The sequence below is a fragment of the Narcine bancroftii genome, chromosome 7 (genome assembly GCF_036971445.1).
Source record: "Narcine bancroftii isolate sNarBan1 chromosome 7, sNarBan1.hap1, whole genome shotgun sequence".
Taxonomy (NCBI): Eukaryota; Metazoa; Chordata; class Chondrichthyes; order Torpediniformes; family Narcinidae; genus Narcine; species Narcine bancroftii.
Window position 1 is genome coordinate 42,112,873 of NC_091475.1, and position 23,954 is coordinate 42,136,826.

General features: G+C 35.1%; 2 protein-coding genes across 3 annotated transcripts in view; one reads left to right on the top strand and one right to left on the bottom strand.

Annotated features, from left to right (window-relative positions):
• Positions 1-3,161, top strand: part of LOC138738819 (eukaryotic translation initiation factor 1A, X-chromosomal) — a 32,998-nt gene extending 29,837 nt beyond the window's left edge. For both annotated transcript variants that reach the window (XM_069889813.1, XM_069889812.1), the window contains 3 exons: positions 834-915; positions 1,007-1,098; positions 1,813-3,161. In XM_069889813.1, coding sequence (XP_069745914.1) covers positions 834-915; positions 1,007-1,098; positions 1,813-1,818 — 180 coding nt within the window. In that variant the 3' untranslated portion in view covers positions 1,819-3,161. The remainder of the gene's footprint in view (positions 1-833; positions 916-1,006; positions 1,099-1,812) is intronic.
• The window catches only part of sh3kbp1 (SH3-domain kinase binding protein 1), a 172,686-nt gene continuing 151,056 nt past the window's right edge, over positions 2,325-23,954 (bottom strand). Inside the window, exons 14-18 of the mRNA XM_069889811.1 lie at positions 12,135-12,244; positions 9,740-9,886; positions 8,136-8,386; positions 6,572-6,635; positions 2,325-2,728 (exon numbers count right to left, since the gene is read on the bottom strand). Coding sequence (XP_069745912.1) covers positions 2,687-2,728; positions 6,572-6,635; positions 8,136-8,386; positions 9,740-9,886; positions 12,135-12,244 — 614 coding nt within the window. The 3' untranslated portion in view covers positions 2,325-2,686. The remainder of the gene's footprint in view (positions 2,729-6,571; positions 6,636-8,135; positions 8,387-9,739; positions 9,887-12,134; positions 12,245-23,954) is intronic.

A 23,954-nucleotide genomic window follows, 5' to 3' on the forward strand; every position in this document is an offset into this window, starting at 1 on the left:
CCATGTTGCTTCAGTAATACTACAGTATATAGAAGGGTGATAATGAAAAGTTAGTTTAATATTGGGGAAAAAAAGTAAATCACAAAAATCTGTAAACACTGAGAATGCCGGCATTCTCTCAGACGTTGATGAAGGGCTCAAGCCCAAAACGTCAGTTATGTATTTTTACCTTTGCCATAAAGGACACTGCTTGACCTGCTGAGTTTCTCCAGCTTTTTTTTGTACATAGGAATATTGAAATGTTTTAAGTTGATGTTTCAAAGAAAGTACAAAAATCATAAATCTTCCACTGTTGAGATCCAATTAATAACTATTCTTGTGGATAATTTTTAGTGATGAAGAGCTTTGATCTTTCATGAATTTTCTTCCCCAGTTCTGACCTGCTCTGCAAAAGTTCCCCCTTCTTGTCACTAGAACCTGAATTTAATAGCATGTACTTCTCCCATTTTGGTTTTTCCCACTTTTATGAACACAGGGGATAACTGGGTAGATATCCAACAATCCTTATTATGTTTTGGATGCCAGGATAAGGCCTACCTTCCAGAAATAGTACTTGTTTTTGCTGATCAGCTGAGGAAACGGTGCTGAATCCTTATTCCGGCCACAAGCAGGTAGGGCTCTCGGAGCAGTTTTCTTCAAGGCATAGTTTGGGTAACAGTTGTGCACTTCATGATCTGATATCAACTTTTTTTGCTTTGCTTCTTCCATCAAGACAAGGAGAATGAAAATGGAATGGTTTAACTTGGCCTGAAACTGTTGATTCTTGCATTGTGCAGTTCTGGAAGATATTAGTGTTTTATTAAACATACCTTGTTTTCCCATCACTTCCAAAGGATAACAAGGCTGATGTCATCTTGAAATACAATGCAGATGAAGCCAGAAGTTTGAAAGCATATGGTGAACTTCCTGAACATGGTATGGACAGTTTTGATAATTAAAATCTCTCACACCCAAAATTTCAAAAAGAAATTGACCATTGTTTTTTAATCCCTTCCCCTGACTACAGCCAAAATTAATGAAACTGATACGTTTGGGCCTGGGGATGATGATGAAATCCAGTTTGATGATATTGGGGATGACGATGAAGATATTGATGATGTGAGTATGGGGTTCATTGATTAAATATCAGTAGTGTCAGGAAGTGCTTTTCTTGATGCTACTACTCGAAGCAGTAGTCTAATGCGCTTGAATGTAGAAGCTGAGACTATTGCATTTTCTCCTTCCTGTATTTAATTTATATAATGTTTTCTATAATGACAGCTGGTGGTTATTAGTCGGCAGAAGAATATGGTCTTGGTTATGTTTTCAAAATTACATTTGACTTTTGCCACCGCAGTGTAGATTCAAAAATTGTAAAAAGGTTAAGATGAGGCTGCTCCTTTTTAAACCAGGAATGAATTGGTTCTTGGAGCCACCTTCACAACTTAGCACGTGCAAGATTGAATATAGCTTAGCCTCAGCTGCACTTCCTTCTATGTTCCCCAGTGACCAGAAATTCAACAGGTAGTGTAAGATGTAATTTGTCTCTCTTGATTAAGAATTCATATTCAATATATGCTTCTAGCTCCGGATACTTAGCAAGAGGAAACATCAATCTTCCTTTTGCTCTTGTTTCAGTAAGGTCAGCTTTTATCATAAGATAATCCATTCATGCCAGAAATCAAACTATTGAAGCTTGAATAGGTCTGAGGCAAGTGTATACTCAAGTAAGGAGACCAAAGCTGCATGCACACCATATGAATGCTGCTACTTGATAATGGTTGCTTTTGTGTTTAAATTGTCTAGTAATTAATTTCTAATATTTTGTTGCAGATCTAGATTGGGATTGAATTTGGATTCCAACATTGTACCAAGCTTCCTTTTGGAAGTGAATTTCTTTTTTGGATTTGACATGAGCAGTTTGTGTCGACGAGTTGACTTGTTAATGCCTAATGTATCTTGCATTCATTCTGCATCAATTTGTTAAAAAAAAAACCCTATGTTTTAGTGTATTTATATTCTTCAGTTAAAAGTGGGGGAAAAAGGATATGGTGTGAAAAGTTTGTTAGGAAATGCAATCCTCTCCAATAAAATGTCAAATCACAAGGATCTGGTTTCTGTGTCATGGGTGAGTAATGCAACCACGCTTGATTCTTTTTGTCATCATTTTTCCATTGGGTTACTTTGAAACATAGTTTAAGACCCAGAAGCAATGTGGCAAAAGTATGTCTTTATCCCTACACATGATTATTGATGGTGTAGGGAAATAGTTAATTTTCATCAAATTCATGGAACATGGAAGAATGCAAATCGTGGGAAGAAAAAAAACAGGTACAAACTGGCAATCAAATGTTACTTTCTATTTATTGAAAAATAGGTACCAGCACGGGCATGTATGCGCCTGAATTATTTTGCAAGTGTGTGTGTTCACACATGCATATACATACATAAAAATGTATATATAAGCTCCTAGCATTAGCCATTTTGGACATCAGTGCATTTAGTATTGGGAAAACAATAAAATCTTTCTGCAGTTACCACATTAGCAACTGTATTTTTGAATTACAAAACATGAAAACCTGTTTATAAAAGATGCAGGGGAAGTAGTTTAATTAATTTGGCACAAAACTAAATTTGGCTGTGTCATAACTTAACTCCTGAAGCTATCGGAGGTGTCACTGCAGCATTCTGTCCAGGGAATAACCAATCATTTTGATTGAAGTGCTTTCTTGATTCCTTCCACTTCCATCTGTAAAGCCAAAAAAAAATTGGTTTTCTTGATAATCTTTCATTCAACTTCTTGAAGATAGGTAAAGAACAGTAGACGAGTCCTGCATTGACCTGCTCCAAAGTGATCGCTACTCTGAATACTTTTTAACATGGTATTACAACTTGGTTGTCTATTTTGTGTGCACCTACAAGTAGAAAACAGATTGAATATTGTCCACTAGGAGGGATTTGAGGGAGTTAATATTGGGTTGCTCTTTCATGAGAATCAGGACAGTGAATGATGGTATGTGCAATGGTAGAATTCTCAGAAATTGAGGATTTTACTTCATTTCATTAGTTACAGTATGATCAGAGGAACTAGGAATTTAAGGAGGAAATGTGATACCATTATGAATGCTTTCATGTATGAAACTGCTTTTTTTTTTGTTAGCTAATAAATACATTTCCAGAAATGACTGTGAAATTTTTCCATACTTAAAATGATCTGACTCCGATCTAAAGGCATTGTTCTCATCTTTTCCCCTGTATTTTACTGCTTTTGATGCAAGTCTTTTTTAAAAAAAAATTCAGGTAACCCTCACTTTAGATCAGGGAATAGTTTATATGATCTGCTACACCCTTGGAAATAATCCTTTCAACATAGCACCAGACTATTTTTGAAACAGTGGTTCTCAATTTTCCCTCCCACTCACATCCTATGTCATCGGTACTCTGTCATTTGTAAGCGATTGCTTGAGGTGGAAAGAAATGATCTGAGAACCACTGGCTTAGAACTTTTTTAATATTTTATTTATAGATTTAATGCCACAATAAATTTGTTCATTTTACAAGTATATAATTTATACATGTGGTATATAAAAAAGAGAAAAAATATATAAATCTGCTGAGATTCCTCTCTCCCCCCCCACACACTAACCCCTACTGAAAGAAAGGGACCAGTGCTCTGCAACAGGAGTTTTATTACCATAATATTTCATCATATGTATATATAGAGACCTTAGAAGAAATAAGATATCAAAAATTCACTTAAATATTTAAACCAACTTTTGTAAATATGAGCTCCATATTTTCAAATATATATTTTTATCTTTATAAATTATACATTATTTTCTAGTGGTATTCAGCTCTGAACCTCAGCATGCCATCTTTCCATTCCCAAGATATAGCTAATTCAATTTGCACAAATTTAACTTGATAAAGGAATTAAATTTAAATTAAAACTGAATATTTATCATCTCCTAAGAGAAATAACAATTGATCATATGGGAATTTAATCCGAGTAAATCTGATTCAATTTATTTATTTATCTTTTGAGGTATCAAGAGATAAATGGTGAATAAAATTGTACTGAACCAAACTTCTTTACATATATCAGTCCATTTTCTCTCATCTATTTGTATATTCAAATCTACTTCCCATCTTTGCCCTGATTAATGAACTACTTAATTTTGTAATAATTTGTACATCACTGAAATAAATTTCTTTATATAACAATGCTTCTATTTCTGGTGACAATTTAAAATCATGACCAAAAGTTTCTCATTGAAAGAAAATTGATTCCTAATGACATTTTTGATACCACACTCTAAAATGATGGCTGTCAATAAAAACACAAAATCTCTCTAATATTACTTTGAGCTGTAAATTAACTACATGTTGAAGAAACCATATAGAAAGCTTAAAGAGATAAATTAAATCTAATGGATAATTAAGTTAATTAATCATTGGAACAGGGCAATGACTTCTGTATCTTAAATAAAATACAATGCCCTCCATAATGTTTGAGACAGATATTTTTTTTCCTTTATTTGACCTTGTGCTTTACTGTTTTAAATTAGTTATCAAACAATTCACATGTAATTAAAGTGCACTTTCCAGCTTGACTCATTTCAGGACACCATGTCATTTGGGACAAAGCAATGGTATGTATATTAAAGTAGTCATGCTTAGTACTTTGTTACACATCTCTTACATGCAATGACTGATATCTGATTCATAGACATCACCAGATGCTGAGTTTCTTTGGTGATACTCTGCCAGACTTCTACTACAACTGTCTTCAACTCCTACTTCTTTTGGGGGCTTTTTCCCTCAAGTTTTCTCTTCAGCATATAGAAGGCAGGCTCAATTGGGTGTCTGTCTTGGCCATTCATGAATTTTCCAGTTTTTAGCTTTGAAAAACTCTTTGTTTGGGATCATTGTCTTGCTGTAAGATGAAGTACCATGCACTGAGTTTGGAGGCATTTGTTCAAGTTTAGATGTTTCTATACACCTCAGAATTCATTTTGCCATCAGCAATTACATCATCAATGAAGATAAGCACCAGTACCTGTGGCAGTCATATATGCCCAGGCCATAACACCTCCACCACCATGTTTCACAGATGAGGTAGTATACTTTAAATCTTGGTCTCATCTGTCCACAAGAACTTTATCTGCAGCTCTTTTAAATACTTCTTGGCAAACTGTTTTGTGGCTAATAAGTGGTTTGCATCTTGCAGTGTATCCTCTGTATTTCTGTTCATGAAATCTTCTGCAGACAGTAGTCAGACACATCCCGTACAAGTACGCTCTTTCTTCTTAATGATGTTCCAAAGAGTTGATTTTGGTAGTAATCCTAAGATTTAGGCGATGCCACTTACTGTTTTTCAGCCTAATGGCTTTGTCTTTCATTGGCACAGCTCTGGTCCTCATGTTGAAAAAAGGCAACTACAGAATCCAAAGGTGATCAAAAGCTTAGAAACAAGCCAAGTTCTCTTATACCTGCACCAATGAAGCAATTAAACATACCTGACTACTCACAAACACCTATGAAGCCAAATGTCCCAAACATTATGGTGCCTTGAAATGGGGGAACTATGTATTTAAAAAGTGCTGTAATTTCTACATGGTTAAACCAAAATGTTTACAAATAACCTGAATATGGAATGTGAATTATTTGATTACAAATTTTAGGAGCAAATAGGGAGGGGGGGGGGGGGGGAAGAGAAAGTATCTTTGTCCCAAATATGGAGGGCACTGTACATACTATCACCCTAAATAGCTTGACTGCATTTACCATATTAATTGATAGCCATCATCTTCTCCAAACTATTCTGTGATGCTTTGTGTTCAGGTCAGGAAAACACCTTGGTCAGCATAGATGAACTAGGCTGAACGGCCTGTTTCCCTGTTGCACAACTCTAATTCTACAAGAAAGAGCGCCAGTGATCAGGCTCTCTCTGGAATATGGAGTGCAGTTCAAGTGACCACATTATAGAATAGATAGAGGGGATTCACCAGAAATGTTAAATCGAGAGAGGGGGACACAATAGACAGTATATGAGGCTTGGACAGTTTGATAATATGGAATTTTTCTCCATAGCAAAGGACATAGGAGCAAGAGGCTTAAGAGATCTGAGGATTTTTTTCCACCCAGTGGGTATTTGAAATCTGAAATGTATTACCTAAGGAGGTAGGTAATTCTAAATATTTAAGCACTGGAATGATCACTTGAACTTCCATAGTGTAGTAGGCTATGGAACAAGTGCTGGTAAATGGGCAGTGGTCAGTGGGCATTATGAACCAAAGATGTTCATGACCTTAGCAAGTTGAAAAATGTTTTAGCTGTTTTCTTTTGAAGATTCAATAAGTACGACCCAATTTTCACCCAGCAAAAATCCCAGAAACACATGCATTAATGAGCAGGCTTTTAGGTATTCGTTGAAGTTTAAATAATGTTCAAGGTATGACTAATTTAATTGTTAATATCTACTGTATGTGAAGTGTTCCTATACCAATGTACAACAGCAACATTAATGTCGCAAGCTTATACTGCATCTCAAGAGGATCCCATCGTAGTACCAATTAAAGTTACAACTTACTTGTAATGAAATACGAATCTTCTTTTCTTCATCTAACTCATTCATCAACTGTGTAATCTCCTTTCTGCCAAATTAGAATGGTAAAATTTCAGTCTACTATTTAGAGCAGAGGCCCCCAAACCTTTTAGACCATTAACCCCTTCATGGAGTCCTTAATCCCTTATCAACCCTGTCCAGGCATGGAAATGCTCTTTGTATGTCTGGTGGGGTGGTGGACGACGGTGGCCATCCACCCTTCCTCATCCCCCCCCTCAATGTACGTAATTGATGAAGCCAAGTACAATATGGCGGCCACCAACGGCAGTTTTTGCGAGAGTTACCATAGGCCCTTTTTCCGTAGATACATCCCTGCTTTCTTCCCTCCCCCCCACCCTCAGGTATTTATCGACCACTTTGGAGGCCCCCCTGGTTTAGAAAGTTAAGCAATGCAGGAAATTCCTTTTTTATCATAGCCTTTTTCCCTTCTCATAAAACAACTTTCAATCAAAATAAATATGAATTATGAAAGGAAGGCCACCCAATCTTTAGATTTCTGATATAAATCAATCTGCAAGAAATATAGTTAATTTTAGCCAAACGCGCTAATCTAGCACAGAACCATCTTATGCATTTAAATGTATTTAATGTTTTTCCAAGAACATTAAATCCAAGAACTGTCTAACATGTATCCCATTTTGAGACATTAATAAATACATAAAATAGCTTATGTTGACACAAACAATGTGAAAGTGAGTACTGAACATGACTGAAAATGCTGTCTGCTGATCAAATAGGCCATTGGGAAAATTTGATTTGTCAAATCTGTGGGGTAAATTATATTTTGCTAGACAACAGTCAATTGATAAGTTTTTTTAACAAGAACTACATATACTGCGATGGAGTTGGGAGCTTTGTCAATTAAAACATTTTTTGCTCACTGTCAGTGTATCAATAAACTTAGGCAAGGGTGGTTATAGGGAAAATAGATAAGTGAAATACACAGATTAAAATGATGTAGGCATTGTAATACATTAAAAAGCTATTAATGGGTCTATATATGTTGATAAGTTGGGCACTAAATTCAGTGAGGGTGAAAAATTCTCAATAGCTTCACGAAAAGACAAAAATGTTAACATTGCCTCTTTTTTGCATTTCGTTCCTTGAATGCTTGCTGATACTTGAGTATTTATAATCTTAAGTCAACTGTGTAAACAAATTCTTTAGATGCCAGCAGAGCAGGTCAATTGTGAATTTAACCATCGAAGGGATATCATTGACTGGTTCTTTTCCAATTTTGACCACACATTCTTATGAAATAGCCTTAATACACTGATTTGAAGAAATGTCTGGACACAAATACCAAAGCAATTGGGACTTTTAAGGACAAAGGATTAAAAAATTTTAAACATGGTCAGATTACTGTGCCATCTTCTCATGTTCAGAGGATGTAGGGGGGAAATGCAATTTAAAACTAGGATCTCAATATTCAAAACAGTTAATGAGTCCAATAACTAAACACTTCAAAAAATTAATGATTTCCCAAGTTGTGTGTGCATTTGGTACCAACAGATAAAAGGAAACTCACTTGTGCTGAGACTTAATCATTTCAATAAAACTTCTTAATTCCTTCACTTGTGCTTTCACTTCCTCAATTGGATCCTGAATCTTGTCACTCTTTGGCTTGAGATCAGTACTGTACTGTACTGGCAAGTTTGGCCTCTGTCCTCCTGTGGAGGCAAGATTGTGATGGAATATGTGGACTCCTGATGCATGTGCATTACTTCCAGGTGGCAAACTTGGAGCTCCTGGTTTTGGTGGCAATGTTCTATCAGATCCCTAGGATAATTCAGATGTAAAAAATCATGAACAGTGCTATGACGATTCACTGATATTGCTCAGATCACAACAGGAAAACATACCAGCAATGAAACTCACAAGGTTTGCAAAAGTATGGATCAACATTTAATTGCAAAAAGTTTGTTTGAAATGAACCATGTAGAAAGCATGGATATGAAATTGAATTGTGATCTTTCAGTAGATCAGATATCCAACATCTTACAAGATGTAATTAATACTGAATCTGTTATCAAGTTAAACACAGTATATATTTTTTAATATTTTTCATGAATCCCTGTGGTTGCCTCCATTCTTGAGCAGTTACACAATTAGCAATATAGGAGGGCCAAAATGGCTGGTCTCACTAAAAACTAAACCATGTATTTTCTGTAAAACAATGAATGTGCTGGTTTTCAATTGCATCTTATTGTGTCTAAAGAGAGCAGATTATACATAGCGACACACATTATAATCACCACTATATTTTTCCTATGCTCTTAGTATATTTAGATCATTCTCTCATTTAATTAAAGATTATACACTGGATACATTACAGATAGGAGGGTCATTAAATACTAAAGCTCAGGCAGACTGCATTCAGGTTTCAGTTCCCAAGGTGGAAAATGCGCAGATAGTAAGACTGAAACTTAGTCTTTACATGAATTTTAGAGATCAGTCCAAAATATATTCCACTATTACTGCTCCCTGCTCAAGACAATTATATTTGCCTGATCTGTACATTCTTGCCATCATTCGTTAACTAATTTCCTCTTCATGAGTTGAGTTTGTTACTGTTTTCCAGCTGTATTCCCTGAGCTTCCTGGCCCAGTCGCTACACGTTTTTACTGTGTTGAAAACGTCCCTTATTTTCCTTCATTGTCTCTTCCTATTTTACCTTGATCTTGGGCTGCCATGCTTTAGTGTCGCCTGATTTGGTGTGGATGCAAAGTTTTGCATAATTACAACAATTATTCTTTCTCCTGTATGATCAAATCTACTGTAAAAATGTGCTTTCCTGAGAAGGGCATGGCACAAGTTACATTTCTCTGATTGTCAGCTGTAGGGACCATCCTAGATAACCTTATTGATGATTTCAACTCTTTCAGCTCACACTGATTGATGAAATGCCTTTTGATCTCAGTTCATAATGCTATTGTTAGCTCCTCAATCGCAGTTTACACTGTTACTCTTCACTCAGCACTATTTATACTGTTACGCTTCTCACTCTCAGTTCACACCACCATTGGCATTTGGTGTAATCATATGTTCTTACTGAAAATACTGTGCAAGTTCATGTTCAAGCATATTCTAAAGTAGAGCTGAAAAAAAAAACATACAGGTCTGATAACTTACAGGTAGCAAAGGGATGGGTCTGGGAGCTTTCTTTACGACTTCTTTTACTTTTGCTGTGTTGGAATCAAATTCTGATCTCTCTTGCTCTTCTCTTTCATCCTCTTGTGAAACTGGCGAATCCAAGTAATCAGGGCTTGAAAGTGATGGCTGCAGCAAGGAAGAGAACCAAAAATCAAGAAGTGGCAGTCACTCATGAGTACCCCAATGAAGAAGTCCAAACAAAATTTTATCAGAGCCTGTTTTACAATTGTTCTCTGGCCAAAACATTCAATCTTGTTTCTGGATGCAGATGAAGCCTGGCCTACCGCTTTTGCAAGTCTATGGTTTTACTTTGATAGTCATTTAGGATTTCACCGCAGTTCTTTTTTCCCTCCACTTTCTTTTAACAAATGGACCATCTCTTGGTAAATTCTATTTCAAGGAGCTTTATTCATATTGTGAGTTAAAAGTGCAAATTCAAATGAAAATATGGATCTGCAGATTGGTTTTCTTTGTGAGAACTGCAACAACAATACTTCAAGCTTTAGCACAAAGCCACAGGAGAGCAAGATTCATTAATACACATGGAAAGGAATAAATCATTGAAATGCAATGTTCATATTTTCAGTGTCATTCAGCTAGAGAAAAGGTGTGAATTTTAAAATGGTGAAAATACATTCTTATCCTTTGGGCACAAGATCTCATTCTCTTTTGACTTCACAATACATATCAAGGTAAGTATTTAACATCCATCCCTCATTGCCCTAAGAACACAAATTGCAGAACAGCTTTGATTGCAATTTTTAAAGGATGTTATGGGTATGAGATTGTAATTGGATATAGATCAGACTTCATAGAGCCTGTGGGTTTCCTTCCTGAAAAGGACATTAATGAATCAATTTTTTTAAAACAACAATCCAGCATCTTCATGGTAACTTTATTCATACCAGCCTTTTACCACTAGAATAAGAATTGGCAAGGATCCTCATTTCCATGTCTGAGTGTCTCGAGCACACTCCATTTTTAATTTCAGATGTCTGGTGTATGTAGTACTTTGTTTATGTTCCTACTCCTCCATCTTCCAGTGGTAGCTGAACTCCCAGTCTAATGACTCAGACAAGAACAAACCCCAGCCACAGCTCCACTTATGGTTTGGATGCTGTGGCAATTCCATCTTATGTGCAACCATAACCAAAAAAAGAATTTGGGATTGAGAACAAAAACAGAAAATGCTGAAACATGCAACTGGCTACAGTAGAAAAATAGAACTAACATTTTAGGTTTGTAAGTCAGGGAGTTAAGGAAATGTAACAAAATCTTAGATTCTTCTTTCCCATTTAATGAAAAACCAATGTATCCCAATGTTGGCCCATCCCCAAATATCATTTGCATTCTCACTTAGTTGAGCAATAACACACTCGACTAAGTTTACTTCAGATCATCAAAAAATACACATTAGCCAAAAACAGTTTGGTCACCACCTAACAGAAATAAAGAGATTTCTCAGAAAATGAGTGAAAATAGAAAGTCTGAAGGGATCTACAAATACTATTTCACAAATTATGGTGGCAAAGCAGATTTATCTAGCCACAACAATTCCAATTAAAATGAGTGTTCATTTTCTAAGGGAAATGTCATTTAAAATCAAAGTCGAACTCATATGTTATATTTCAGAATGTGCAGACACAGGATCACAGTAAAAAATCCATCCATCAGATAGATCAAATAATATGGGTTATTTAGAAAATAAATGCTCACAGGAGATGAGGTAACCTTCACAAAAAATAATGATGAAGTTGTAAGCAGGGTAGACATAATAAGGATATTTTGATTGCAGAGTAAATAAAAATCTGAACACCGAATGATCAATAGTAAATCTAATGGGGAATTAATTACTCAGTGACAAGAAAATGTAACTTTCTATCGGATAGTGGTTGAGGTAATTGGATAGATGTATTTATAGGATGCCACATGCTGTAAAGCTCTATTTATCTGGAATGGGACATCAGTGATGTCGGATTAGTAGATTTTCCAAATTATTGAATGTTATTTTATTAATACCTCAATACACTTTTAATTTACCTTTTCTACATCATGTTGCACAGTAACATTAGTTGTCCAGTAAGTTTCTGAGAAGCACATGACCAGGGCCTCAGCAAGTGCTCCAAAACAGGAGCCTGAGTGAATGAAAATTGTGCCACCTGCTGATTCAGATGTTGAACCATCAAGGTAGATTAGTAGAGCTTTACTGTACATTACAAGAAAGGGACCAAGGATTATTATGGTTTTGTCAGTGAGATGAATCAAGCTAAAGCAGAACATTCCATGGAATGCAACTGGCATAACTATGTAAGGTAAGTGGCCTGCTCCTGTACTGCAAAAATCTATACATCTATAAATAAGCATAGCCACGTACAGATGTAAAAACCTGTGATGGTGGTCGCCGTCCACTGGCTTTCGGTCTGGAGGTTGTGGGATGGTTAAGTTTCTCAGTGGAAGTGACTACACTGTCAAAACCTGTTGCATCTACAATGCAAAAGCAAAAAATATGTTAAAATCAATGTTTTAAACAATTTTATAAAAGCAAGTAATTGAAAGTCTAATTACAGATTAATATAGAATTTTTTAATGGAAATCTACACCTGATGAAAGCAATATTGCTAAGTTTCAGCAGAAGTAATAATGAGCTTTCCTCACAGAAATGAAAATCCTGATCAAAATAGGTGAATATGCTGATCAGCCAAAGCAGGTTGTTCAGAATCTACATTTCTGAATTAAACTACCATTTACAATTTGACCAGCTAAAGGATTTATGCACATAATGGTACACAAGAGAAGATAGATGGGCTTAAAAAACATGAACCTCCAGATAAAGGATAGTTTCTTTCCTGCTGCTACCCGACTATTAAGTGGACTTCTCATTGGTAAAAAAAAAATGCCTTTGCATCATTTTAAAAATATACATGTTTAACATACAAGCTTGCATACAAAATTTTAAGGAAAACACATAACATCATCTCACAAGTATGTAAAAAGGGATGGATTAGACAGTTCCTTAATCCACATGAGAAAAGTTATTGAATTAATCAGGTTGAAATCCATATTTGCCAAATTAATTCAAATAAAAATTGATAAAAAGAAAAAAACCCTAAATCTAATCTACCCTCTCCCTCTAATCAAGGTTATCTTTGTAAAAGAAAAGGGATTGGATAGTGACCTTCAGACATTGGACAGAGAATCTCCAGAACGTTCAAAATTCTTAATTCTTCCAACCATGATAGTGTTCTACGATTGGGAATGAGGTTTAAACATAACATTTTCAGATGAAGATTGGAACTCTCAGTTTGATTAATGATTCTTCATTTTGTGCAAGACACTGCTTATTACAATTTAAGGTCGTACATAGAATACCTATGTCCAAATTTAAATTAACACGTTTTTATGCAGATCCTGATCCACTATGTGAGAAGTGTAAAATTTTGAAACTTCACTTATCTATATGTTTTGGGAGTGCCCAAATTTAGATTTGGAGAGATTTTGAAAAGACATTTTCCAAACTTTATCGACGATTTTTAAGATCAAAATTGAACCATGTCCGTTAATTGCTTTTTTTGGTTTTTCAGATATACCTCTGCAACTCAAGAGAAAGTTTTAGGCTTTCCCATGCTGATAGCCAGACATGCAATTTTATTGAAATGGAAAGATGACTCTTCACCTACCCATACAGGGGTTACATGATGAAATGTCCTATTTAAACTCGGAGAAAACTAGATATAACGTTAAAGATAGAAAGTTTCCTTTGCACCATTTTAATGGTACTTTTCTCTGTACTTGCAGTGTCTTTGTAACATTATACACTGAACTCTGACTGACTGTGACACTACACCTTGCACTTGTTTTATTTTTGCATTAACAGTTGTATACTATTGGATAGTAAAAAGCTTTATTTTGTGTACTATCTCTCAATGCACAACGACTGATGATCAGTAACCCAATATACAACCATTCCTGAGTTGTCTTTCCAAAGAATGATGCATTATGCATAGCTGATCGGATACAGAAAAGCAAAATGTAACATGTGCTGGAAATCTAAAAGGAAAAGAGAAAATGGTGGGAATACCAGAGAAAGAGTTAACATTGCAGGACAATGCTGGCTTCTCTCTTTGCAGAGCTGTCTGTCAGTTTCACAGAGCTTCATATCCCCAGCACTTTTGTTTTTAATGTTATAATTTCACACTGCCACCAATGTTAAAACTACTCATCCTTAATTTTTAAAAACACTTTTGTCACCTGATGGAAGGCCCTTAGGAAAATCAGAAAATGGCACAATCATAAGGTGCCATTCTATTTTGAGCCCATACTAGCTCTATTCAAGAGCAACCCAGCGGGCCCCACACTTCACCTCTTCCCTTCAAATTCTTGTACCATATACTCATGTAGCTCCTTTTTGAATGCTAGAATGGCAACAGTCTCTATTACTCCAATGGCAAGTTCCAGATTCTTATCACTTACTGTGTAATCAAACTCTTCCCACGTGTCTCTTGTTTTTTGCCTGTTTCATCCTAGGCATAATTCTGGTTTTAATTTTTAAAAAATATTTAGACATACAGCATGGTAACAAGCCATTTTTGGCCCACGAATCTGTGCTGCCCTATTGACACCCAATTAACCTACACCCCAGTACATTTTGATTGGTGGGACGTAACTGGAGCCAACTGTGCCACCCCATGCCATGATGAATAGTTTTTCTTACATCCATCTATTCTGTACATCTTTAGATATCCCCGGTTTCACAATCCATTCCAAGAAGAGCAACTACAGTCTAACCACATCGTAATGTTATTTTAATCTCTTCCGCTAAACCTCTCATATCCATGAGTCGTTCCTAAAGGGTGACATTCAGGACCAGGCACAGTGCTTCAAATGCAGCTGAACTAGTGTTAAAGATTCAGCATGACATGTTATCGTGCTCTTATATTCAATGCAATTATTGAGAGATCCCAGATTAAATGATTTTCATGTGCCCTGTCAATTTTAATAAACTGCACACACAACCCAGAGAACATTGTTCTAGAGTTGTGCTCTAGTTCCACTGTCCTTATTTCTACCACAATGTAACCCTCCACATTACATCTCTCACACTTCCACTTCTGCAATCTGTCTATACCTTGAACTCTGTCACGATGCTCCTTTTTTTACACTTTAAACATCATATCATCTGCCAATGTCAAATGTGCTCTGTACACCCAAAATACAAATGATAAATAAATATTGAGAAAAGCAGTAGCTTTGGCACCGAGAGGAGTCCATTCCATAAAACCTTTCACAACCATAAACTATTTCTGGTTACTTAGTCAATTTACCATCTCTGCTGCTGTACCCTCTCTATATGCATGGCCTTCAATCGTGTTGACAAGCTAACCGTTTCACATTATAAATTGACCTTTTAAAGTCCATATGTACCACATCCATGATATTTAATTGATCCTCTCTGTTAAGTCATCAAAATGGTTGAACATGATTTGCCTTTAACAAACCCATGAAGGCTATCCAAGCGATAAATTCTATCCCTGATTATCTTCTCTAGACTAGACATGGTTAAGAATGTGTGACAGATTATGTAATATTTTATATTGTATATAGATATGTTTTAAAGGAGATAAATTAAATTGTGATTTTTTTAGTGTAGATCTCAAGCAAACACAAACACTTCACAACACTGATCTCATTTAAAATGCCAGAGATTGGCTGAAGCCAGACAGTCCAGGCTCCAAGTGCCTTTGCAAAAACTTTGATGTATGCTTATAGAGACTTCACAAGGAGGTGTTAATTGGACATGTTGTGGAGTAATAGATTATTGTTTTGGAAAGCAACAGATGAACAAACTCAGAAGACTGGGTCCAGTGCCGTAGTCTGAATACAGTTTGCTGTGCTAAGAGGGTCATGTGGTTTTCTTTGAGAGAGAGAGAATTCAATTCTACAGTTCAGCAGCAGCAGCTGGGACTGGAACAGGACAAGCTGGAAAGCTTGTTTGAAATCCCATTTTGAAGACTGGTTGTGAGTTCTTTTTTTTAAACTTTATTTATTCGTTCAAAAAACAAAATAATATGACATATACAGCAATTAAACATGAACATGTTTTTTATATATATATAGAAAAAAAAGAAAAGAAGATTCCCCCACCCTCCCTTCAGCCAACTCTCCTAAGGAGAGCCATAAAAAAAGAAAAAAGAAAGAATATTTTTAACAAAGTTAAATATACATATTAAAATCTAATCAATATAAATTGAAGTGTAAATATTCCGAGTATAACAGCCACTTGTTAATTTTAAAAATTGTAATTATCATGTGAAACATATGTATTTTTCCATTATTAAACAATATTTCATCTCATTATGCCATTTATTAATATCAATCATATTTCTATCTTTCCACGTACTAGCAATACATTTTTTCGCTACGGAAAAAGCTAAATATACAAAAGCAAGCTGAAACTTATCTAATCCCAAGAGGTTGCAAACTACCCAATAAAAATACTGTTGGATCTAAAACTATTTTAATCTTATACAGATATTCTAAAAATGATTGAATTTTCTTCCAAAAAGATTGTATATGTATACATGACCAAACAGCATGAAAAAAGTTCCAACCATATCACCACATCTAAAACACAAATATGATTCATTAAAATCAATTTTTTAAATTTTTCAGGTGGCAAATATAATTGATATAAAAAATTGTAGTTAATCATTGCATAACGTGCATTTATCAATCTAGTTACACTATCATAACAGATATCTAACCAATCCTCTTAAGAAAAAGTAAAACCAATATCCACTTCCCATTTAATTTTAGATCTATCCCAATCCTTTTTATCCATACCATCCTGTAATATTTGATACATAAATGAAATATAACCCTTCTCTGGTACCTTCATAAGAGAAGTCTCAAATTTAATCATTTTAGGTAAAATCATATCTCCATCAAACATACATTTTACCAAAGATCGAATTTGATAATAAAGAATTCTTATCAATACCAAAGTCTTCCCTCATCTGATTAAAAGATAAAAACTTACGCTCTTTAAAACAATCTCCCAAATTTTTCACACCTTTAAATCTCCAATGCAATAAACTTTGATTATGTATTGAAAATGAAATAAGTTGATTATTATACAATGGAGTCAAAGCCAATAATTTACCCCCAGAACCTATCATTTTGTTTTTCTTTATCCATAACTTCATTAAATGTTTTAGTATAGGCACATATTGTTGTAACAAATTTATATTCCACCTAAACAAAAATTGATGTATTTCAAATTCAGAAATATTTGCCATCTCAATTTTAGCCCAACTAGGAGGCTGTACCAAATCCATCAATGAACTAATAAATTTAAGTTGGGCTGCTTCATAATAATTTTGAAATTGTGGTAAATGTAATCCCCCTAACTCATATTTCCAAGTTAATTTATTCAAAGCTACTCTCAAAAATTTACCCCTCCATAAAAACTCCCTAACCATTTTATATAAATCTCAAAAAAAGATTTTATCAAGTAAATACGGAATAGATTGAAACAAATATTGTATACGCGGAAAGATATTCATCTTAATTGTATTTATCCTACCCATTAAATTAATAGGTAAATATTTCCATTTAATCAAATCAGTTTTAATTTTTTTCATTAATGGAGTATAATTTTATTTATATAAAGATTGATAATTAACATTCAAAATTATACCCAGATATTTAATTCGATCAGTCCACTTCAAATTAATAATATTGTTATAAACTGAATAATCTCCTTCACTTACTGGTAATATTTCACTTTTTTCCCCAATTAACTTTATATCCAGAAAGCCATCCATATTGTATTAAATATTCCTTCAAGTGCAAAAATGACTGAGCTGGGTTTATTAAATACACCAATACATCATCAGCAAATAAATTAATTTTATACTCCTCATCTAAAACTTTCATACCTTGTATCTGTGTATTTTGTCTTATCAACCGTGCTAAAGGTTCAATCACTAACGCAAACAAAGCTGGTGATAAAGGACAACCTTGACGAGTTGATTGAGTTAACTTAAAAGATTCTGAAATCAAACCAATCGTCAATACTCTAGCTACCAGTTTATAGACCCCTAATCCAACCAATAAAAGAAGAACCAAACTTAAATTTCTCCAAAACTTTAAACAAAAAATTCCATTCAACTCTATCAAATGCTTTTTCTGCATCTAAGGATATCACCTTTGGATGATCTAATGATTGCCAAAATCTACTAATCAAACTAATCACGCGCAAAATGTTATCTGAAGCATCTCTATTCTTTATAAAACCTGTTTGATCAATATGAATCAACTTTGGTAAAAATTTAGCCAATCAATTCGCTAATATTTTAGCTATTATTTTATAATCTACATTTAACAATGAAATTGGTCTATATGAAGATATCTTCAAAGGATCTCTATCTTTTTTAGGAATTACTGTAATTAAAGCACTAGAACAAGAGTCAGGTAAATCATAATGTTCTCCAACTTGACGTAATACATCCCCAAAAAATTTTTTATAAAATTCAACCGAAAATCCATCATCACTAGGCGATTTACCATTCGGCATTTCCAGCATAGCCATTTTAATTTCCGAATCAGTAAATGGTTCTTCTAACTCGTGTATATCTCCATCCTCTAATATCGGTAAATTCAACTGTGATTAAAAAAAAATCAATCGATCCAGTTTCCTGTTTTCCTTCAGATGTATATAACTTTTTATAAAATTAATAAAATTCATCATTAATCTCACGAGGTTTATAAGTAATAAGAGAATTCCATCTAACAGCATTAATAGTCCTCGATATCTGTTCTTTCTTTAATTGCCACGCCAATATCTTTTGTGCTTTCTCTCCCCATTCGTAATACCGTTGTTTAATCCTATTAATCACACATTCAAATTGATAAGATTGCAAAGTATTATATTTCAATTTCAGCCTAGATAATTCTATTTTCTGATCTTCTGTAGCATCTTTCTGAAATTCCTTTTCTAACTCATCGATCATTTTCTCTAATTCAAGACTCTGATTTAATCAATTCTTTTTTATTTTAGAAGTATAACTAATTATTTGTCTTCTCAAATAGGCTTTCATAGCATCCCATAATACAAACTTACTTTGAACAGAATTAGAATTTTCTTTCAAAGAAAATTAATTTGTTTTTTCAAAAAAATCAATAAATTCCATATTTTTTAACAACATTGTATTAAATCTCCAACGATAAGCTATTTGAATTTTCTCAGAAGTTTCATATGTAAAACATAACAGAGAATGATCTGAAATCACCCTACTTTTATATTCTGCTTGTTGTATTTTCCCTTCTAAATGTGCCGATACTAAAAAAAAGTCAATCCTTGAAAACGATTCACGTCTAGATGAATAAAAGGAAAAATCTTTCTCTATCAGATTAAGACGTCTCCAAATATCTACTAAATTAAGATCTTTCATCAACACTTGGACCTGAATTGCCATCTTGGATATTTTTAACTTTCTTCGGAGATTTATCTAATAAAGGTTCCAAAACACAATTAAAATCACCACCAACTAAAATATTATCATTAGCTTGACCCAAACATAAAAATGCATCCAAAATAAATGCTTCATCATCTGCATTTGGGGCATAAATATTAAGTCCAAAATTCACTAAAAATCTTACAATTCAATTTAAGAATACATCCTGCCTTTTCCTCCATTGATTGTAATTCAAAAGATAAATTTTTATGTATCAAAATTGCTACACCTTTAGCTCTCGGATTAAATGAAGAATATACATGCCCAACCCAGGTCCCTTTTTAATTTCACACTTTCCTTCACATTCAAATGTGTTCCTTGTTAAAAGGAAATATCAATTTTCATTTTTTTAATATACACCAAGACTCGCTTAAGTTTAATTGGACTGTTTAATCCTCGAACATTAAAAGTAGCAAACCTCAACTTTGACATATTTACTATTATTACTAAATACCAATAATATCTTTACATAAAAACTCAAATCAGTGTATATAAGCCCTCCAATAGAAAAAAATCACAAATCAAAACCTAAATTTATTTTTAAAAATAAATAATGGGGGGGAGGAGAAAATTCCCCCCCCCCAAAAAAAAAACTACCAAAAGGTAGTAATCCCCTAAACAAAAATTGGGTGTGGGTCACCCACCAGTGGCTGATGACTAGTAAAGTACTTAGTACACATCTGTCCCTCCTAAGCCAAACAATCAGTAACATCAAAATCTCATAATAACAAAAGAAAAAATAGAAGAAGAAAATTCTTCTTTTCATCCAGAAGATTCCAATCTCAAAGATCCCATTTCAGAAGAAGTTGGACTCTTTCCATTCCCGTTTTTCCAATTTCTGCCATTTCTTCTGTTTCCAGAGCAACCAGATTTTTCTTTAGGAGATAATGGTGGACTATGTCTTTGTCCTCTTATATCTGGCAATGAATCAGCAAAAATCATTGCTTCACAATCAGTTTCAAAAAACCGAAAATGATAGTCTCCGTAAAACACCTTCAACACTGCAGGGTAACGAAAAGTAGACTTATAACCTTTACGCCACAAAACTTCTTGAACTGGATTGAATCGACGTCGACGTTGAATGACCTCTTGTCTCAGATCAGGATAAAAAAAAGACTCTGCTTTTCTGAATCGATAATGGGGTTTGTCATTGTCTCGCATTTTGTACTGCAAGTCAAAGTATTGCTTCTCTATCCAAATAACTCAGACATCGAATTATTACCGGTCTCAGGGATTGACCAGCTGAGGGTATTCTTCTTAAAGCTCTATGGGTTCTTTCCAGTGCCAATCCCCCAGAGAAAAATTCTTGCCCTAATATTTGCGGAATCCAGACTTTAAAAAAAACGAAGAGGATCTTGTCCTTCTTTCTTTGGCTTGGCTTCGCGGACGAAGATTTATGGAGGGGTAAATGTCCACGTCAGCTGCAGGCTCGTTTGTGGCTGACAAGTCCGATGCGGGACATTATTCCTTCTGCTTTGATTTTCAAAATAATCTATTTTTCTTTCTAGCTCCTTCTCACGATCTCCTAATTCTATGATTGATTTTTCCACCTTCAACACTTTTTTTGTGTTAGAAGTCACTTGTTGTTTACAGTCCAAAAAAGCAGTCTGAAATTTTTAAAATTCTTCATAAGATGCATCCACACATGTCTTAACCATATTTAATTCTGAACTCATACCAGCATTCATTTGAGCCATTTCATGCATTTGAGATGTCAACAAAGGTTTTATACAGCTTGAATAACTGCATTTAATTGCATACGCTGTGAATCGGTAAATCTCAGCTCTGCTCTCTCTGACATGGTGGCAGAACAAGGTAACTGCAGCTCCTGCTGCAACTCAACAGGGGTCTGGACTCCCAGCGACGGCATCCCAACTTCTTCAGGGGGTCGCCGCTGGTCTCCCCCGTATCTTGTTGTTTTCTCATCAATTCACGAAGAAAAACAATTTCTTCAGATGGAAATGCGACCTGATGCATTTCCAACAATGGAGTTGTCTTCCTGCGTGCTCCCTCCATTGAAATTGAAATTTCCAAATTGGGTTCCATTTCTTGGGAACACGCACCTTCTTCCGGAGAACGGGTAATTCCAGCGCCATACTTCATTTGGTGAGCAACAGATTTTTTTTTCAGCCCCCACAGGCGATCTTTAGGGTTTAGGCAATGAAGAAATTGAGCCTGGGGCTGTTTCAAGTCGTCTAGGCCCCAGATCTTCAACACTTCGAAAATGTAACTTCTTATGAACTTGAGGTTTAGTCTTTTTACCATTAGTGGCCATAATAATTCCTTAATACTTTAAACTAAAATTTTAAAAGTTTAAACTTGAAAACAAAAGGTTAAAAAACGAATATTTAAAAGTCTGGCCAGAGAGGTCGAGATTGCACACCTAGACTCTACGCCATCTTGCCATGCCCCCTCTGGTTGTGAGTTCTGAGTTCAGCCTAGTCAAAGCCCTTGTGGTTCATACAAGAGGCTGTATAATGTTACACCTGAGATAAGGGAAACAGAAAAGGAATTCTGTGGTGATCTGAAAGAAAGGTTATCATCTGGAAAACCCTGATGGGGCAAGTTTGTTGAGTAGGTTTGGCACAACATTCCTTAACTTTCACAGACCACATATAACAAACCCATCGACCACAAGTAATTTTTTTTGGTGTGGGAAGGTGGGAGGGGAGATTGCGAGCTTGCTCCTCTTCCAAGACACTGACAGGAGTATTTATGTTGGAATTCTTTTGAGAATCAAATTTGCAGCATTGATTATTATATCAGTAATACTTGTCTTTGCTGCCAACCACTTGTAATAAACTTACAGACCACAGGCTGAGAAATACTGGTTTGAAATAATCCAAAATGACATTGTAAAAATCTGTGAAATGAGAAAATATTGTATTATTCTATTCCCAGCAGAGAAGTCAGAATAGAACTGTTAAATTAAAAGGAGCATTGAAAGAATAAACTTGCCTCGTTTGCAAATGGTCACCAATTTTAAATAAAAGGCAAAATATAAAGAAGAAATTTATCAATCCCACACCTACATGACCTCCCCAATTATAGGTTTTATAATATGGAAATCGCCACATGACAAGGATGATGAAAATATAGGAATTTCGTAAAAGTGAATTTATACGTCATCGAAGAGGACTGATTTTCAGAATTAGGAGGAAACTAGTTTTTAGTTAAAATTCAGTCAGTTCTTTCATATCATTTTTAGAAATAACCTTGCTTCTGTGAATAAAATTCTATGTTTCATATTGAACTTTTTCAAGGCTTTTAAACAGCTATAAGTTTTTTTTTAATTCCGGGTTTTATGCTAAGAATCCAATTGCATTAGAGATTGTGAAGAGATTCATCAGGATGTTGCCTGGGTTTGAAGACTAATTACGAGGAGAGATTTGATAGGCTGGGATTGTTTTCCCTGTAGGAAACACTGAGGGGCACTGATGGGACAATAGTCAGAATAATTTTTTCCCCAATGCTGGGGTAACAAAAAACATGAGGGTTTCGGTTTGAGGTGTGAGGAAGATGTGTTTTTTTTAAAATATATACACCGAGTGGCTGATATCTGGAACATGCTGCCAGCGGTGGTGAATAGATAAAATTACTACATTAAGAGACAAGGCAGGGAAGAATCTGGTGCTAATCCAGATTAGGGGTCAATGGGCAAAAAAACAACAAAAAAAAATCAGAATGGTCATATTGGGCAGAACGGCCCATTTCTGTGCTGTAGAATAATCTATGACTTGGAATAAAGTCATTTATAAGCCACCAAACAGGTCCTCCAACATGTAATTCACCAATGTTGTGCAAAGAGGATTAAAAAGTTCTTTCATTGAAACAATTTCATCAAGACAAAGCACACAAGTTAGACAAGTACAGGTTTGGTATGTAAAATAGAAAATACAACTTTTTTTTAAAGAGATGAAGTTAAAGGCAACAGTTTAGCACTGAAATTCAAACACTACACATGATGTTATGTATAACCATCCACCTAATGAAATTATATATGTTAATGCTATTATGTTAATGGAAGGTTTTAGAAGAAGTGATCCCCAGTTCATCTTTCTTATAGTCACACAGCATGGAAACAAATCCTTCAGCCCAACCTGCCCATACCAACCAAAACATCCCACCCATACTAGTCCCAAATATCCCTCAAAATACATCCTATCCATGTTTCTGTCTTTTTTTCCCGTAAGCATTGCCATCGTACCTCCCTCAACCACCTCTTCAGGCTGCCCATTCTACACCCCCACCACCCTCTAAAAAGAAAAGTTACCCCTCAGGTTCCAGCTAAATGTTGCCCCCCCCCGCCCCTCACCTTAAACCCATGATCTCTAGTTACTGATTCCCCCATTGTGGGCAAAAGACTGAGCATTCACCTGATATTGTGTACACCTCTGAGATCACCCCTCAACCTCCTGTGTGCCAAGAAATAAAGCCCAAGCCTGCTCAGCCTCTCCCTATAACTAGCTTCCAAGTCCTGGCAACATCCTCATAAATCTTCTCTGCACCCTCTAACTTTCTTTCCTAATAGCAGGGTGATCAAAACTAAACATAATAATCCATCTTATACAACTGCAACATGGCTTTCAATCTCTACGCAACTTTGAATGATTTACCAAAAGGCTTTTTGACCACTTTATCTGTGGCACCTCTTTCAAGATACTATGTACCTGTACTGT